This window comes from Eulemur rufifrons, chromosome 29, assembly GCF_041146395.1.
Source record: "Eulemur rufifrons isolate Redbay chromosome 29, OSU_ERuf_1, whole genome shotgun sequence".
Taxonomy (NCBI): Eukaryota; Metazoa; Chordata; class Mammalia; order Primates; family Lemuridae; genus Eulemur; species Eulemur rufifrons.
The window spans coordinates 80246143-80265976 of record NC_091011.1 but is presented as its reverse complement, the minus strand read 5'-3'; the positions used below and the strand labels follow the sequence as shown (position 1 = coordinate 80265976).

Below are 19834 nucleotides of genomic sequence, written 5' to 3'. Positions count from 1 at the left end.
CACAACTGTAAGAGTGATAGGGACTTGAAATTGGGTCTCATGATTTCAATTTCTATACTATACTGGCTCTGACTGTGAAAATAAATACTGCCTATTTGCACCAGTGTGGTTATATGAAGGACCAGGCTATTGAAAGATCAACTGTGGAGACAGGAAAGAAGTTACAGTCTCCCAAAAATGAAACTATAGGAAAGTAGGCTGAAGGTTTTGGTAAGCCATTAGGTTGGTAGAAGGGTTATGCTGCTGAAGGATAACACTTCACTTTTTCTTAGTTATAAATGAACTTTTCTTATCCATCCAGCCCATTCCTCAGACTCCATATTATCAGAGAAAGGAAGAAACAGAAAAGAGGACCCCTTGTTGAGTTTAGATCTCCTGAACACACACCACAGGATCAGTTCAGAAGTTTCCATGACACAGGGCATTGAGAGTGAGTTCCTTGCTTGGTTCCACACCCAAGAAGAGACCAACCCAGGTCCATCTCTCCTGAGTAGGAAAGGCTCAGCTCTGTGAAGAGACTTCTGCCCGGGTACAGGCTGCCACGGGCTGGGCCTGGCTGTCTGAGGTAAGATGAAAATCTGTCAGATTGTGCACTGATGCACACAGCTGGCGTACAGCTGTCACTAGTGAAGCTGGCAGCATCCCCACCCTTATTCAGCTGAAACACTCCAGCTCCGGTCACCTCCTGCATGCTAGGAGTGGAAATCCACATTATTGCCCTTTTAAAAAATGTATGGTCTGAGATATTGCAAGGGAAGTTAAGGTTCAGTCTTTAATAAGTATATTTTAAACAATTATACCTACTTAAAAAATAGGATTAATCAGTTTGGTTGTGAATAGCCTACTTTATGTAGGCATTTGTTCTGAAGAAAGAATATCAGAATGACTTCCTGTAGTCACTTACTGTTTTCTCACAGGACTTTTGTAAGTTTATAATTAAATTGTATCAGCTACAGCTGTCTGAACCATTTCAGTCCAGATCTCTGGGCTATAGCTACCGTTCTTGTCTTTGGCTCTTTTCACGTATTTACCTTAGGGTGGCTTTACCTTGTTTCATGAGTCATTTGTCTAACCTCTCATTCATCAAAATAATTCCAAGTGAAATTTCTGGATGGATGATTGGCCCAGGGTATTTCATCTACCCACAAATTTGGTCATTAATATCCTCTGAAAGGAAACAAAGGCGAAAAAAAAGGATGAATTTTTGCCTCATTTACTTACGTATTGACCCCAGTATCAGAAGTTACTCAAAAGTGTATAGAACTTTGTACAGACTCCTTCCTCGGATTGAACACAGAGGCTGAAATAAAAACCAGTTTTCAGCATGACTTGGCATGGTGTTATTTATATTCTCTGCCGATTAGCCTATGGGTCAAGAGATTTGTTATTCCAGAGCAATTGAGTATTAGAGTGGAACAAGCAAAAGCAAGGCATTTTTTTTTATTGTAATCTATGCTTTTTGTTTTTTAAGATATATAGTTTTGTATCACCTAAGCATGATTTGGACTCCTCCTTCAGAATTATAAATCACCTAATTCACTTCTGCTAAAAGATATGGGACAGAGGCCCATGAGCATTTTAGCTGGACATTTATTGCTATTGTCTGTCTCCCTTGCCTCTTTTTTTTTAACAAGTGCTAGAGCTGTGCCAGAGAATAATTGTCCAAAAGATTAAACAAAGGAGTTCTGAGTTTTATCTGATCAGATCACTGAAATATATCATTAGAAGTGTTTGGTAGTGAATAAAATCTTAAATCATGTAGATTAAAAATGACTTGCTACTTCCACTTAGGTTTCCATAAAAGCAGTTTTCAAAATATGTTCTCTTAAAATATCTTCAAAATAGTTCCTGGTTGAATGGAAACAAGTGTTGGGAAAATTCTTTTGTTGGAGACATATTCATTAATGTGATGATAGCCTTGCCAAAAGGAAGGAGACTGTGCCAGGGCCAACACACTCAGTCCTGAGAATGTTCCTTTTCTGAATTCCTGGCCTGTTCTTTCTCCATCTCTGCCCCTCCCCATCCAAAGTCCCATTGTTGGTATCGGTATCCTGAATGTAGATGGCTTTGCCAGAAACACTGCCCATAGCTTGTCCAAGAACAAATGTAAAGGAGATATGCTCCTTTCCGTTTATTTGCTTTGGATATTTTTCTATCTACTAAAAAAAACCTGGTATAGGAAGAGATCATTTTAGTCTAGAAAGTATTTTTTGGTAGAGTTGGTCTGGCTGTGCTTATTCTCAAAGGCAAGGTTATCAACTCTGTTTCTACATACTTTGAAATAGAGGATTTTGTGGCTCTTCATGATATTTTAGCATGTTGGTGGTTTTGTACGGTATTCTCCAGAATACTTCTGTACCTAAAAATGCTACCTTAGAGAATTAATTTCCTTTAAGGACTTAACCATTGGATATTTTCCCTTAAGTTCTCTGTTCTCAGAGCTCTGGCCATTGTTACTGAATTCTAGATTTTTAAAGCTGATAGGGCATCTAGAAATAAGAGTAGAGATTTTGGAGATCATGTGATTCGACTGTTTCTCTTTGTAGGTAAAGAAACAGACTCACAGAAGTGAAGTAGCTTGTGCAAGGCCTGCAGTTGATAATAGAGTTGGAGCTGGAATCCTTGTCCCTGTTTAGTACTTTGCTCTTTGTGGTCTGATTCTGTCCTCTGTCCCAGAATTCACAGTGTTTTATTCTTAGCAGGGGCACTGGGGACTGGGTTCCAACCCATTTATTACTAAAGCATGTGTTTACTAAGTCCTTTTTGGACTTCTCTGTTACTCCTGGACTCAACCAAGCCAAATCTAGATTTAATTGAAAACAGTATAGAAACTATATTAATTCCAAATGTACTCTCCAGTCCATGTACAATGAGGGAAGCACCTTAATCTTTCATAGACAGTTTTGATAGAGATTTAAAGCTCTCTGTAGCTATTTTCTTTCTTTTCTTTTCTTCTTCCTTTTTTCTTGAGGCAGAGTCTCGCTCTGTCACCTGGGCTGGAGTGCAGTGGTGTCATCATAGCTCGCTGCAACCTCAAGCTCCTGGGCTTAAGCCATCCTCCTGCCTCAGCCTCCTGAGTAGGGACTTACAGGTGCATGTCACCACACCTGGCTAATTTTTAAATTTTTTGTAGAGACGGGGTCTCACTGTGTTGCCCAGGCTGGTCTTGAACTCTTGGGCTCAGATGATCCTCCCACCTCAACCTCCCAAAGTGCTAGGATTACAGACATGAGCCACTGTGCCTTGCCCTCACATAGCTATTTTCTTAAACCTTTAAAGTGCCCTGTCACATCAAAGTTGAAGCTTAATGCCACTGTAGAATTCCCATTCCATTTTGTTTGGGATCTGCCATTCCCATCTTTCTTTCCTCAGCACTGAGGTGCTATGAGGTGCTAAGGCTGTTCCTCAACTGGCCTTTTTTAGGAGACAAACCATTTGTTAAAAAACAAAACAAAACAAACAAGGATGTGAATATATCATTGTTCGGGCACTAGTCTCAGCAGTTTCCCATCTCCCTCAGAGTGAAAGCCAGCATCCCTAAAAGGGCATCAAATGCTGATCACCTTGACCCCACTCACTTCTGCCCCTCACTCACTTCCCCTCAGTGTCACTGATGTCTTTGCTGTTCTTCAAATACATCAAGCAAACTCCTGATGCACCTCACACCTGGCTGTTCATGCTATAATACATAGACACTCGTTCCTAGGTACCGAATGGCACCTCCTTCAAAGTAACTCACCTTCTCAGGAAGGTCCGCCTGACCTTCTCTCTTAAAATTGCAACCCCCTCCTTAGCCTTCCTATTTCTGTCCCCCTCCTTTGCTGTGTTTTCCTCCATAAACACTCACTACCTTCTAATGTAGCACTTATTTTGTTTTCTGAAGAGCTTTCCAGGTGATTCTTCTCTGTAGCCAGCATTGGGAACTTTTGCCGTAGATGTTGCTTCACTGGGTGTTAGTTTTGAGAGTTCTAGTAGAGGCAGGATTTTAAGTATCAAGAACACATTTTGAATTCTTTTTTTTTTTTCTTTTTTTTTTTTTTTGAGACAGAGTCTCACTCTGTTGCCCAGGCTAGAGTGAGTGCCGTGGCGTCAGCCTAGCTCACAGCAACCTCAAACTCCTGAGCTCAAGCGATCCTCCTGTCTCAGCCTCCCGAGTAGCTGGGACTACAGGCATGCGCCACCATGCCCGGCTAATTTTTTCTATATATATTTTTAGCTGTCCATATAATTTCTTTCTATTTTTAGTAGAGGTGGGGTCTCGCTCTTGCTCAGGCTGGTCTCGAACTCCTGAGCTCAAACGATCCGCCCACCTCGGCCTCCCAGAGGGCTAGGATTACAGGCGTGAGCCACCGCGCCCGGCCCACATTTTGAATTCTTAAAGATAGCTTCAAGCAAAATCCTTTTCACATAGTAGAACCATTCTTGTGAATTAAACCACAGTGGCTCAACATTGCTGCCCACTCATCAGAAAGTTTCCTGGCAGTTGTGATAGCAGTATATTCTTGTATATAACTGATCTTGAGGACCACACACGCACACCTTATGACCTAGAATCTTCTGATTTTTTTTTTTGGTGGTGAATTGTATTTATTTTTAAAATTTTTATATTTAAAAAAAATTTTTTTTTTTTTTTTTGAGACAGTCTCTGTTGCCCAGGCTAGAGTGCCGTGGCGTCAGCCTAACTCACAGCAGCCTCAAACTCCTGGGCTCAAGTGATCCTCCTGCCTCAGCCTCCTCAGTAGCTAAGATTACAGGTGCTCGCCACCATGCCTGGCTAATTTTTTTTTTGTTTCCATTTTTAGTTGCCTGGCTAATTTTTTCTATTTTTAGTAGAGACAGGGTCTCACTCTTGCTCAGGCTGGTCTCGAACTCCTGAGCTCAAGTGATCCTCCGGCTTCTGCCTTCCAGAGTGCTAGGATTACAGGCGTGAGCCACCACGCCTGGCTGAATTGTATTATTTAAACAAGATTGTTTAAGATAGGAGACTTCAAATCAAATAGTTTTGCTGACCCTGCACTAAACTATGTATAATTAAGTCTATTTTAGAATGTTTGATACTGGTTTTTTTTTTCCAACTATTAAAATTACACATTGTAGAAATTTAGGAGAGTCAAAAAAGTACAAGTAGAAATAATGGGAGAGTCTTTCAAAGATGACTACCATTAACACTTGTTTGTTTCCTTCTAGCCCTTTTCGATTGTTGTGATCCTAGTTCTGGTTCACGGATGGTGGTGAGGGTGATGGAATTTGAAAAGTACAATGGAGAAAATATTCCCCCTACTAAGAATTCAGCACTGTTAACATTTATATGTATTTGCTTCCAGGTTATCTGTGTGCACACTTAAAAAAACAGCAAATAATATACAAGCACTCTGTCTCTTTTTGAAAGGAATATATTGTTAGATAAAGTCATTTTAACCACTATTTCTCATTCCCTTCCCTATTCCCACCATGGCCCTGTACCCTAACTGAAATAATTACTTTTGCAAGTTTGGTATGTGTTGGTCTAGTATGGTTTTCCTATACTTGTTAAATAGGTAATATTGCTTTGTTTTAGTTTATTTAAATGGCATCATACTGTAAAAATATCATTCTGCAACTCTTTTGTTTTACTCAGCTTTAGATCTATCCAAGTTGCTACATATTGATCTAGTTCAATACTTTTGGCTGTGTAGGACTCTCAATATATGGATGTGCTACAATGTGTCCAATCCCATTGAGAGGGTTTAATTTGGTTCTTGGCTTTTGTGTACAGTGCTGCTACAAATATCCTCATGGATCACCGGGTTGTCTTGGACATGTATCTTAATATTTTTCTAGGGTTATGTAGAATTTTTTACTCTGCTTTTTTCTTCTCTTAAGACATGAATATTCCCATCAATTTATTACAATCTCTTCATACACCACGTACCTCTTAAATCTAAACTTTGAAACATCTTTAATTATCTGAATGGAAAATTAATACCGGACACAAAGTTTTTCTTTTGCATCAGAGTAATTTAAACATCACATGGCCTCCCTTATAGTAGTAGATAAAACATTAAGCTATTTCAACACAAAACATTTTTTTTATTTTTATTTATTTATTTTTTTTTTTAGACAGAGTCTCACTTTGTTGCCCAGGCTAGAGTGAGTGCCGTGGCGTCAGCCTAGCTCACAGCAACCTCAAATTCCTGAGCTCAAGGGATCCTCCTGTCTCAGCCTCCCGAGTAGCTGGGACTACAGGCATGCACCACCATGCCCGGCTAATTTTTTCTATATATATTTTTAGCTGTCCATATAATTTCTTTCTATTTTTAGTAGAGATGGGGTCTCGCTCTTGCTTAGGCTGGTCTCGAACTCCTGAGCTCAAACGATCCGCCCACCTCGGCCTCCCAGAGTGCTAGGATTACAGGCGTGAGCCACCGCGCCGGCCAACACAAAACATTTAAAAACAAAAATTAGCATAATTAGTATTTGGAGCAGCTGAAGCAATCACAGACTGGATTACCTCGGATTTTGTATTCTTAGCCCTGTTTTCTAATTCTCGGGAAGTTTCTTAGGTTTTTGGGTACAGTCTCTCAAGCTCCTCACTTAAGGCGGCTCCTCTGTTGCCACCGCTCTGCGTCTTTCCCGACTCTTCCTCTTCCTGTGTGTACCCTGCTCTGTGTCAGTACTTTGTCCATATGGCAGTTATTTCTTCATGTCCCTTTTTTGTACTGTGAACAAGCACAATGCCTGACATGCAAGTGCTGACCACATATGTTCTGAATGAATGAGAGGGAACATGGCAGAGCTGGGGTGAGGAGAGGGTTGGTGAGAATCCCCTTAGTGAGGAACTTCAGTATATTGAAAGTGCAAGAACAGAATAAGGGAGTCCTAAAGGGAAATGAGGTAATAACGATGACAAAATGACAGCTTTGACAGTGGATCTCTGCTTCAGAATCATGTCATATCGTCACATACACAGACTGATTAAATCACTGATTTTAGGTTAAGAAAGAAGTTTTCCTTGGAATTTAAATAGCACAGTGTTAAAGTGTGTACTTGTTTTTCTAGGAATAAATTTGAAAAATGAAAATCCCCAACAGATATAGCTATCTTAGAGATTTCTTTTTTTTAATTCCTTGCCTCATTACTTCGTTGCCCCAATTTTAATCAAAACTGGGTTTCCCTGAAGGAGTAGACTAAAGTTAAAGGAAATATTTTGGTCACTGTTCGCATGAAATCCTTTATTGTTTGGAAGCAGTATTCCTTTAGCATTTCAACAGCTTCATTCATGTTCCGAACAGGGCGGCTGAATGATAGCAGTAAAGGAGCTTTAGAAGAAGTTCAAATGCAGAACCTCCAGATTTAGAGCTTGAACTGTAAAACTTTTAGAAGGGGGAGTCAGAGCGAAGTTTCACCTTTTATCATGACACTAGTTACAAAACAGTATTATAATTTCTCTTTTGGCAAGTACCTTCATAGCACAGAAAACAATTGCTGTAATGATTATTTTGTATAAGAAGCTGCATTGCTCCCGAAGTTTGCTCGCTTGTTAATAGATTTCTGATATATTTCAAGTAATTGGAGCTGCCAGGAAAATAAAGTCTTATCAGTAACCAAAGATCTATGGTTGAAAATAATGACTTACAAGTATTACCATCTTTTTCCACTACTGAAATATTTATTTCCAATACTGAAGTACTTTAAAACTAATTGTTCTCTGGATACTTTTTGCTGCTAATTAACATCTCTTTTTACAGGATTCATGAATAAAATTTTCCATCCCAACATTGATGAAGCGTAAGTAACTATTTTAAAATGTTTAAATTTTAGGAGCAACTGCTCTTGATTAGAGCCCCCCCCCCATTATTAAAAAAGAAAAAAAATCTCTCAGTTACCTTTTTGGATTTTGTCAGAAGTTAAGACTATATGAATGGTCATGTAAACTGTAGAATCCTAGGGATATGATATTCTAAACCACTTTAGTTCAAATTCTACTTTTGTACTACTTAGTTTTTTCCGTTATCATGACTCGGCCCTTCATTTTTCTTGATACCCAGCTAATAGTTGTAGTATTCCACATCTCAGTTCTCTTTATATAAACACAATTTAGAGATCTGTTGTCAGTATACAGATTTACTATTTTCAGCGCTTATTTCTCAGTTCTTGAGAGTAAGGCAAACATGAATGACTGTAGTTTCATTTCAGTTAGTGAATTTTAATTACCACTTTCTTTCCTTCTAATATTTTATTAGTGATACTTTAAAATATTCCAGTGAACCAGTTTTTTACTTCCAGTGCTATTTAGAATACATGATTATTTGGGGTGCAGTTTTTATCATGTGTCATGGCACTAAATTTTGCTGTCTCTCACACATGTGCATATGAGGATTTTCTGAATCCTGTTTGAGAAGGTTGTATGTGTGCATACATCATGCCCCTTTGTCCTTTAATATTTCATTTTATCAGTCATCCTAACAAAAAGGATGTTCTCTTATGTAACCACAGTATAGTCATCAGATTCAGGAATTTAATATTAATGCAGTGCTTTTTACCTAATCTACTGCCATATTCTAGTAATGTACTTTTTAGCACTTTTTTTCTTTTTTGCTTTCCAGAATCACATTACATTTAGTTGTCATGTTTCTTTAAACTGTATTAACCAGGAACAGTTCCTCAGCCTGCCATTATCTTTTATAAAATTCACATTTTTGAGGAATATAGATCATTTTATAGATTGTTACTTTACTTGGATTTGTCCGATGTTTCCTTATTAGATGCAGGGCATGCATGCATTTCAGGCCAGAAAAACCGCAGAGTGAGATTGTGTCCTCTTCAGGGTATCATATTCGGAGGCACACAAGGTCTGTCTGCCCCTTGTGTTCTCAGTGTTAATTCTGATCACCTAGTTCAGGTGTTGTCTGGTTTCTCCATTGTATAGTTACAATTTTTCCCTTTTAGTTTGTAAGGAGATGGTTACGACCTTGCAAATATTCTCCTCCGCATACTTTTCCCCAATTGGGGTCCTTTTCTTTTTTTAAGGATCTGTTGAAAGTATTTCTCTTGATAAATAAAATTAGTTGCCAGATACATGCAACTAACTTTCTAATTTTTAAAAAAATGCCATTCTTTCCATCTGTTTCAGGTCAGGAACTGTGTGTCTAGATGTAATTAATCAAACTTGGACAGCTCTCTATGGTGAGTTTGGCCATGGAATATTCTTTGGAGATGTTGAGACACTGCCTAAAAATGTTGTTTGGCTTTTCTTTTCTGGTTTAAGATGTTTTGTTGGGAATGGGAAGGGATTTTGAGGGACTGGATGGGAAAGTTTGATCAGTGAAAAAAATATTTTCTCAAGTACAAACTTCATTTTAGCAGTGGAAGTTTAAAATAGCTTTGTGAGATTCTGAACTTAAGGTACCGTGATACACATATGCAGACACAAACACACATGCAAACATTTTATAGATGTCTGTATTCAGAAGCACCTTGTGTATACATATTTATATGTAATACTTTTTCATTTTGGAAAAATTCTTAAGAATGTCTCTCTGAAACGAGAGATGAATGGTGTGGTAAGAGGTTTGGGGGATAATCTGTTTCAAAGGTCAAAACCTCCTTATGAAGTAAAGAATAATTTAGGCTACATTCAGTGCTGAAATTGACAACTCAACTCTTACAGTGAGTCAACAAATGAATTGCCCAACTCTGAAAAATATTATGCCGAATATCACAGAGAGATATAAGGAGTATCAGGCCTTCCCTACTTGAGTTTTTAGCCTGGTTGGGGAGCTGAAAATATTTTAAAATATAGTCATCCCTTGGCATCTGCGAGGGATTGGTTCCATGGCCACCCATAGATACCAAAGTCCTCACATACGGACGTCCCTGCAGAACCTGCAGATAAGGAAAGTTGGCCCTCTGAATACTCGAGCAGAACCAGCTGATATGGAAGGCCAGCTGTGTATATTGGAAAAAACCCACATGTAAGTGGACCCGTGTCATTTAAACCTGGTTGTTCAAGGGTCAAGTATATATTTAAAGTTAACTAGGGACACAGCGAATCTGTTTATTCCCCCACATGTATACATCCTCAGGCTTCATAGACTCCCTGCTCCGGTGCTCATGAGGCTTCCCCTGATTCTCCAGCTGGAAGTAATCTCTGGATACCCTTACATTTTATATCTTTTTTTTTGTAGCCCACTTTTGACCTTGTATTTGTTGTTTACGCCTATATTTTTTGTGCTACTAGATTATTTCCTTCCTGAAGGGCTGTCAGGTGCATGTCTGATTTGTCTGTAAGTCCTGGGACTTCTAGTACAGTACTTCTCACCAACGTGGCTTCAAAGAATGAGTGATGCAAGTAACAGTTGCTGAGAGGCACGAGAAAGGGAGGGACAGATCACATAGCCTGGACTTAAACTTGTGGAGAGTTCTGAGACCTTTTAATGGTCTAAGGTAGGTAAGCCATCTTACTCCAGCCAGAGTTTGCAAATCACCTTTGCCTGACATCCTTGTACTAGGTTGGTAAACGAGAATCACAGAGCAAGGTTGATCACCAGCAGCACGCAGTTAAAACCCCCAACCACCCGTGCTTCTGCCATTTAGGAATTATTTCTTCTACCTTGAATTATCTCCGCTGATCTTTTGTATGGCCGGCACCTACTTTTCTCACCTCAAATATCACTTCTCAGAGAAGCCTCCTTTCATGGCCAGTCCATCACACTCCTCTATAGCACAGCACCCTGTTTTAAATAAGCTTTAAAACTGGTATTTATTATTTATCTTGTTGTCTTGGATTGTAAGTCCGTGAAAGCAGGGACTTTGTCTTACTCGCTGAACACATACCCCAAAAGAGTGCCTCATGTACAATAAGGGTTCAACTACTGGCTGTCTTAATGAGTGAATTAATCATGTCCAGTGCTGTTTAACACGACAGTTTTAGGGAGATGATGGCATATAAAGAGATGAGGCAACAAAAAAGAATATATACACTGAAGTTGATTAAATGAATTCCTTTTAAGATAGTTTTTTTGGTAAAAATGTCTGATGGCAGGCTGCCTGGAATATCTGATGTAATGATGTGTTTTCTTAAACTACATTCACATTTTAGAAATGTACATATCAAAATACTGCAAGCTGGTTCCAATTACAATGAAGTAAATTGGGCTTTAGTTTCCCGTTGATCAGAAAAGCTTTGTGGAAGAGGTTTGCTATTCTCAAGTACCTCATGCCTCAGAACAGATTTTTTTAAAAAATAGTTTTATTATAATTCACAAACATACAACTTTTGCCCATTTAAAGCGTATAATTCAGTAGTTTTTAACATACTCAGTTATGTGCAACCATCACCACTGTCAATTTTAGAACATTTCTATTACTTCAGAAAGAAACTGCTGCCCTTTAGCAATTCCCACCCCACCCCACCAGCCCTGGGCAACCACTAATCTACTTTTTGTTTCTATAGATTTATCTGTTCTGGGCATTTCTTAGAAATGTAATTATATAATATGTAGTCTTTTGTGACTGGCTTTTTTCACTTTGCATAATGTGTTTTTAAGGTTCATCCATGTTGTAGCATGAATCAGAATTTCCTTTTTATGGTCAAATAATATTCCATTGTATGGATGCACCACATTTGTTTAATTTTTAGATGATAAATATTTGGGTTGTTTCCACCTTTTGGCTGGATAATCCGTCTTTAAATGTTTGTGTATAAGTTTTTATGTAGACATGTTTTCATTTCTCTTGGGCATATACCTAGGAGTGGAATGACTGGATTCTATGGTAACTCCGTGTTTAATCATCTGAAGAACTGAGAGCGTTTTCCAAAATGGCTGTACCGTTTTACGTTCCCATCAAGCAGGTGTATGAGGGTCAGAACTGGTTTTAAAGCAGAAGGCTAACATGATTAAAGTTTATCATATTTATATAATGTTAGAGTATATTCTTGTATTAGCTTGCAAAGCATTTAATAAGCAACAAGAGTTAAACCACATTGGTCAAAGTGAACTGAAAGCAGACTTCATATTACATGTACATGAGTTATTGTAAGTGTTTTATAATACAAGAGTGTGGACACAGTAACATTACAGGTAAGTGCAGAAAGCTGAGAAAAACTGTTTTCAGAGTATAGTCAAAAGTATACTGAACAGGGGAGAATTGTTTTGACATTTTGCTCAAAACACAAACTATTTCTCAAGAAAATTCAACATTTCTTTCATGGAAAATTTTAAAAGAAGGCAAATACTCTACTAGTAGAAAGGGTTAGTTCAGATGACCTTGAAGTGTTTTTTAGACTTATCTGGTCTTGAGATCTGAACTGAATTTTTATTACTAATTTCTAAAGCTTCTAGTGTTGAAGGTTAGTTCATAATTGGTGAGTTCTGAATCACTCCATTTCCTGCAGTGATTCCTGAGAGAATCTTAGTTCAAAGGACCAAAAAAAAAAAAAAAATCTAATTTAATACTAACTAACTAATAGGAGCAAGTTGGCATGTTAACAAAAATATTCAACTGAAAGGAAGCTCAGCCTGGCACCTAAAACTTGTCTCAACACTTACTTCTACTATATAATATGGTGAGGAACGAGGAGTGGATTGTGAAACTTCCTGCCATTGTATGCCCCAGGGCATGTACTGTGGGTATACCTATTTGTAGTATTAGAACAATCCCCAATTGAAATTTCAGATTTATATTTATCATAACCTGATATTAAACAATATTCACATTAGTAGTAAATTTAGTCCTCTATCCCCTTACCCGCACCCCCACCCCCAAAATTGATTTCTGGTAACCCAGTTGACTCATTGCTTCTGTTCTCACCCTGTTTTATCTTTGCCAAGTGTATATGCAGTTTGTTCATTCGGAGTTCAAAATTGGTATAATTGTGGTCTAATCATCTTGTAATTTTTAATTTTATATTTAACTTTGCAAGAGAGCTAATTATAGTGGGGAATCTGATTAATTTTATAAAGATGCTTGTCGTCAGTATGAAGTTACCTATCAAGTATGAAGTTATCTATTGTTACTCTTGTGACATTAAACAGAAAGTAGCAGATGAGAAAATTGATTGATTTTGGCTTCCTGTATGATAGTATCTTTTTTTGCATCCCTTCCTGCTCTTCCAGACAGTAATGATAAAAGCTCTGGAAAACCTAAAATGCAGCCAAGGGGATATGGATTTCAGTTTCAAAACAAATACAATTTTAGGGACTGATAGAAGGAGAGTTTGTTAAGCCACAGGTAGCTTTTTAAGCTCCCTATTTTCCAGTTTTCCTTTTTTCCTCCAAAATATATTTTATCCGTAGTTGCCTTATGAGCCGACACTCTTGGGGCTGAAGTACTTTTGTTGCAATACAGCTTTAATCTCCCTCCCATCCCATCCTTCTGGGCCATGCATGCTTGACCCCTACGAATGTGTGTCTCCAACTTTCCTTTTACTTATTCCTTGACTGACTTGTTAAATTGCTTAAGTTGTAGACAAGTGAAGTGGAAGACAATTTTCTTAAAAAATTGGTCAGTTTTGGCCGGGCGTGGTGGCTCACGCCTGTAATCCTAGCACTCTGGGAGGCCGAGGTGGGCGGATCGTTTGAGCTCAGGAGTTCGAGACCAGCCTGAGCAAGAGCGAGACCCCATCTCTACTAAAAATAGAAAGAAATTATATGGACAGCTAAAAATATATATAGAAAAAATTAGCCGGGCATGGTGGCGCATGCCTGTAGTCCCAACTACTCGGGAGGCTGAGACAGGAGGATCCCTTGAGCTCAGGAGTTTGAGGTTGCTGTGAGCTAGGCTGACGCCACGGCACTCACTCTAGCGTGGGCAACAAAGTGAGACTCTGTCTCAAAAAAAAAAAAAAAAAAAATTGGTCAGTTTACATCCTCACCCTTAGGGTTGATAGCCAATGGACTAGATACTCCTACTCTTATTTTGCTGGGGAAAAAAAAATCAACATTTGAAAAATTACTTCATCTGGGGACTTAGTAACAGACAAATTGACTGCAACATGAGGAATGCTTCAGGGACTTTGAGATTAGGCAAGAGAAACAAAGTTTGTTTTATCAGGCATTTAGAAAAATGTATAAATTCATTTGTTATCCTATCCCCTTTTCAGGCAGATACCCTGTGAATCTTCCCAAATAATTCAAATTTTGGTTGAAGATAATTATATCTTAAAACAATGCCTTATGTTGCTGTTTCTAGATGTTTTAGTGTAGTTACACAGACAAGAAATATGTGTATATGTCTGCATGGATGATTGGCCAACAACTCTTATTTGAACAGCTTGAGAAGTCAGTATTGATCCATCCATGTTGGAATCACAAGCATCATTCTGCCTTTGGAACACCCAGATGTCATTGTGAGTCTTCTAGATAGAGGTCAGGGAGAACAGTTTCTCTCCAATACTGTGGGAGTAATGTCACCTGTCATGCATAAAGAAGAAAAATGTTGAGTTTTGAATTTGCTGCTTCCGTGGTACTTAGCTAGCTCCATGACCAACCTCCTTTATCTATCTCCTTGGAAACCTTCAGGTGTGTATTGGTATGTGGCTCAGGAGTCTAACTAGTTATACATAGAAAAATAATGTTGTCTTAGGTTGAATAACTTAGTGGAAATTAATTAAAAATATCACATTCACTGGTGGTCAACATTAGCACCATGCAGTAGTCCAGGCTTTGTGGATTATGGGACATGAGCCAGCCAGGGTCTGGCTGCGAAAGGACAGCCACAACTATGTTTTACTTTCTTTGGAGTTATTGTTTCCTTCTTGATTATATGGACTAGCAACCCTGATTTGTTTTCTGTTCCTTTGCTTATGATTGCTCTGTATGGGTAAAGGTTTTCCCCATGTATGGACACTTAGCTTGTAATTGCATGAAGTTATCTCTTGTCATTTTCTGACATTATTGACAACTAAATTATGGTCTAGTAATTCAAAACTTTATTAATGAGTTTTAGTATGACAGCAAAAATACCCAACTAGCTAATTACAGTTTAACTGCCCTCATTTCTGGAAGGTTAATAACAAATCCTATTACCGTGTTTTAGCTTGCAATCTCTTAAGGTAAGCAGGGTCATACCAGGTTTGAGCTAGGATGAAAGACCTCTAAAAAACACCAAAGAATGCCAAGAAGTGTTTTGAGATTGACAAGGCAACAACAGCAGTGTTTTTGATGAAAAGGCTTATTTTCTTTCTTCTGATCTATGTAGCAGCATTAAATTTCTCCTGCAGCTCTCTGCAGTTTAAATACTTTCGGGGAAAGAAGCTGCAGTGAGGCAATGAATGGGAAATGATTTTTTAAGTGGGTTTGGAATGCTTTACAACAGCCCGTGTTATATAACTACACATCTCAGGTTGGTAACCCGGTGATTTAGCTCTTGGCAGAATGCACCTGGTTTTTCTCCAGGTTTTAGTGCCTTACATCTTTGGACATTTCCCTTTTCCACACTTCACATAAATACCTGTTTCTAGCTTGGAATACTTAAAAACCAAAATGCTGCCTTTAAATGAGATATATCTGTCATGTATATTGCAAAAATTCTTCGTGTGTTTGACTACTAATTCTTAAACCCTACCAGTAGTTCTGTCTTTTTTGTTTTGAGAGGTGTGGAGGGGGGAAGGTGTTTTGCCTGCATGACCCTCTTCGTTGAGGCCTTATTCTATCTTTAAACGATCCCCATGGACTAACATGAGAAGATAGCCGAATCTGCTGAGTTCAGACCTTTTGTATATTTTATCCACCCATAAGACCCTCTCAGTAATTGTACACATTCTTGAATTCACCTTTTAGCAGGTTGGTGGCAGGATGTATTATTCCATTTGCAGCTTGTTAGCATTCATTAAACTAAGTACAGCGTGGCAAGCTCTGTGGCCAGCTGGGTCTGGGCCACGGTATCATAGGATGTCTTTGTGGTGGGCTGCTCCAGCTTGCCATATGTGTGCCCTCAAAACAGCTAGCGGTATGGGTTTTTTCCCATTGAAGTTGGGTTCAATTTAGTTTAGAGAATGTTACTTTCAATCTCAAAACCATTTCTTCTTTGAAGTCTGCCTGCCTATCTGAGGGTATTCCTGATTGGTTTTATTGAAGTTTTCCTCAAGGGGCTGCCTGTCATGTTTTAGGGTCCTCTGCCTACCAAGTTTTTCATTTTTAACAACTGCTTGATCATGTGCAATGTGGGATTCTCCAGTTGATGAGATATATAGGTTTTTGACTACTCTTCTTTTCTTACAGAATTTCACTTTTTTTAATGTTCACAGATTGCAGGCAGGGGAAAATCAAAGTAAAAAAATGTATTAATATTGCAACTCCTTGGGAGCTGGTAAAGTGGGTGGAAGGTAAAGATCTACTAGTTAGCCCAAAATTATTAAATAACCAAAGGAAATCTGGAAATCTTATTTGCCCTATTTCAATCTTACCCCTCCACCCTAGATTGGCTACCTAGTTTTTACATATATAGTAGATTACACCCCACACACACCAAAAAAAAAAAAAAAAAACCAACTTGGTGAATGAATGAGATGAAATTTTATGGTTGGTTTTATTTTGAACACATTATAAATTTATGACTTGCTTGACAGTCCATGAATTCAGTAGTTCTTTATAAGATGAACAAAAGTCAACCAATGGAATTTTGAAAGGTCAGCAGCTGCTTTTTCTCCAGTAATCAAGGATATGGATGACATGGTTAATTCCCCGGTGACCCCAACTTGTTTAGCCAATAGTTTCAGTGATAAATGGCCGAAAGCATGGGGAAAGAGATCGGTGTAAGTCACAGTAAGTGACAGAGGGAATCATCAGTTCTAGACCACAAGAGTCAACTCCGTGTGACTTTTGTCCATTCTTTTACCTCACTAGTTGTGAGCAGGATTATTTTCTCCCTCTCCTTTCAGCTGTGCTCCTTGTTTGAATTACAGAACAAACGCCCTAGAGAGTAGTGACTGTCTCTATGATTTTCAACTTGGGAATCCAGGAGTGTCCTCCACCAGACAGGAGAGGGATAGTGAAATATGTTTGGAGAGCATGCTCCAAAGTATGCAGTGTTTTGAATGCGAGCAAGAGGAACTTGCTCTTTGTGTGACATGACCTAAATGATTGTTTTAAGGAAGCTTTCTCTGATTACAAAGGCAAGAGTTTGGAGCATCGAAAGGCATTCAGGAGATGGCAGTCCTGATCCAGGGCTGGAATGATGTATTGGGCTGGACGTTATTACATGTCAGGGGATCAGGGGAAATAGAAGGGGAATTAGAGGCATTTTGGTAGGGCAAGTAATGAGTCTGGGAAACTGAGCCCATGGAAGAAAGGAAGAAAGCCTAACCAAATTCCTCCTAAGAGATTTGGAGCCTAGGTGGTGGAGTCAGTCTATACCCTTCTTTAGGGAAAGGGAATGTATTTTCAGGAGAATAATTTTAGGCATGTCAAGTTTGATGAGACTGGGACTGTGAAGGACCAATTAGAAATATGTACAACCAATTATAGAGATTTGGTAGTTATCAGCATAGACCTATTTCTTTAAAATTATAAGATGAAGGATGCCCGGCTAGCTCAGTTGGTAGAGCATGAGACTCTTAAAATTATAAGATGATGGGCTTCCCAGAGTAAGAACATGCAAAGCTAATTCTTTAAAATACAAATACCACAGAATTCACACTGTTGTTCAAGGGGCTACTGTCTTCCCAAATTAGGTTTTTTTTTGTTTTGTTTTGTTTTTTTTACTTTTTTTAAAAAGGAACCCAGGGCATTGAACATCTGGAGGACAGGGAGTAGAAGTAGAAAAGGGTGTGGGGCTGGGTGGCTTTTGAGAAGGGAGAATGGCTTTAATGGTTCTTGGCACCTGGCAGTGACTACATTATATGATGGTGGTATTTTCTGAGGTATAGCATTTATTTTTCAGTGTTAAATCTGAAGAACAAATGAAGACTATGCGAGTTAAAGTCTCTGAGCTGACTGCCTGCTTGCTAATTGTGGTTCCTGGTGGGGCAGACCATGTCAAGCTTTGGGTGTTCGTGGGATTTTACCTGAAGAAAGCAGCCTACTTTACAAAAATTTTCCATTTCAGTGTTTAAAGGAAATAGAGGAAAAAGAAATAACTTATGGTCACTGGTTCATAAACAGCCAAGAATAAAACATGAGATATGTGATTCATCCCCTCCTGTGTTTTCTCCTTTAAGCCATGTACCATCTCACTGTGAATCACCTGGAGTAGGATGGCTTTACTTTAAGAATTGGTGCTTTTTTTCAGTGAGACTCACTTTAATAAACATGTATTCCTTAAGGGATACAGGTAGTTGCAGTTTCTACCCCTAGAAGATGTCATATATGTATTAATAGTTTACTCCTTTGGTGCAGTTTGAAGCTTATCTTACAGTCATTATAGTAATGTATGATACTTCCTTGTAAAGAACAGCAGTACTATACTTCTCTTTTTGCAGATGAAGAAATTAAGATGCAGAGAGGAAGAGACCTGCCCAAGGTCAAAGAGCAAGTCAGTGGAAAGCCTGAGATTAGACTTGTGGTCTTTTAGGTTTTTCATCTGTCGTTCACCACTGAGGAACCAGCTTCCCTTTTGCTGGAGACAGTTCAGCCTAATGGAATTTGCTCTGCCAGATGTCCACAATGTGTTAGATGATATCCTAAACCATCCTGCCACCACCGATTTTCCTCTAAAGCAGCTCTTTAGTGCCCCTTTAGAATGGATCTGCTTTTTTCTGCCTGTGGTTTGTCATAACTCCACCTGGAGAAAGTGATGCTGACAGCAGTGTGCAGAAAAGAAAGATGAAAGAATCAGGATAGGCTGTTCAGCTGCCAGACCCAAGGAACCCACAAGCAGAAGGCCTCTCCCTTCCCATTTGGTCTTTGAGGATAGGGGATGCTAGATAGTGTTCCCTGGCTGTACATTTGCATACTGATATTTATCACGTACATACAGATGCCAGCCAGGTAGGTATGGGTAGGTATGAAGCCTCAGCAAGCATATTTTGAAAAAACTCCACAGGTAATTCTGATAGACAGCCAGGAGCTAGGCTCACCTAGGAACCTCACTGCTCTAGACTGAGCCAAGTAAATGATGCTGCTTTTGATGAGAAATCATGATTTTGGTGATTTAAAAAATTAAGTATGAATATAAATCATTAGCTCATATGCCTAAACTGAGGTATGAGTGTTAGAATATTAACATTAGTACTATAAGATCAGACTGAAGAGTAAGTCCTAATGAACCACATTTTGGTAACTGCTGATTTAGTCTAAGACAAAAGTAAGGACTGTTTGCTCATCATAAACCTTACTGCTCAGGATGTGAGGACTTCCTTTAAAAATTAAGGCAGCCAGAAATGGAGCCAGCTGACTATAATCTCTAGATTGAGTGACCTGTGTCTGTTCTCTTTTTTTCAAAAGTTGAACGTTAATGTTTTAAAAATTAAGATCTTTGAATTGGTACATGTTTTTTATTAATAATTACAGGGGAAAATGTTCATTATGATGAATTTTTCCAAAGATGAGTATGTTTATTTCATTCTTGGTTTATAATTTAGCTCTCTTCTGCCACGTATCTTCTTGAAAGAAGATTTTCTGCACACTGGAGAGATGCTCCTTTCAGGAGGACTTTCTCCCTAGTGACATTCTGCCTGCCACTTTCAGGAATGCTCTACTGCTTTAAAATGGCCATAACTGTGACATCCTGGCCTCCTAAAGTTGTCATCTTCACCCAAAACTGGGCTATGTGCTTTTCTTTTTCTGCTCTTCTGTTTTACAGGTGTGATTCAGCACATCTGTAAAATGGATCAAAAGTGTGGTAACACAGGAAGACAGCAGTAGACACAGGAAGGAAGAACCAATAATTAAGGGTTCTTTTGTTTGGAACAAAT

The 19834-nt window shown here is 38.7% G+C and overlaps 1 protein-coding gene across 3 annotated transcripts in view; it reads left to right on the top strand.

The window, feature by feature from the left end:
• Positions 1–19834, top strand: part of UBE2H (ubiquitin conjugating enzyme E2 H) — a 98670-nt gene that overhangs the window by 66771 nt on the left and 12065 nt on the right. The window contains exons 1-3 of one of the 3 annotated variants that reach the window (XM_069461605.1): positions 553–565; positions 7728–7767; positions 9113–9165. The exons of 1 other annotated variant lie outside the window; for it this stretch is intronic. In XM_069461605.1, coding sequence (XP_069317706.1) covers positions 7733–7767; positions 9113–9165 — 88 coding nt within the window. In that variant the 5' untranslated portion in view covers positions 553–565; positions 7728–7732. Of the gene's footprint in view, positions 1–552; positions 566–7727; positions 7768–9112; positions 9166–19834 lie in introns of those variants that run through there. One more of the 3 variants, XM_069461603.1, reaches the window with a different exon arrangement.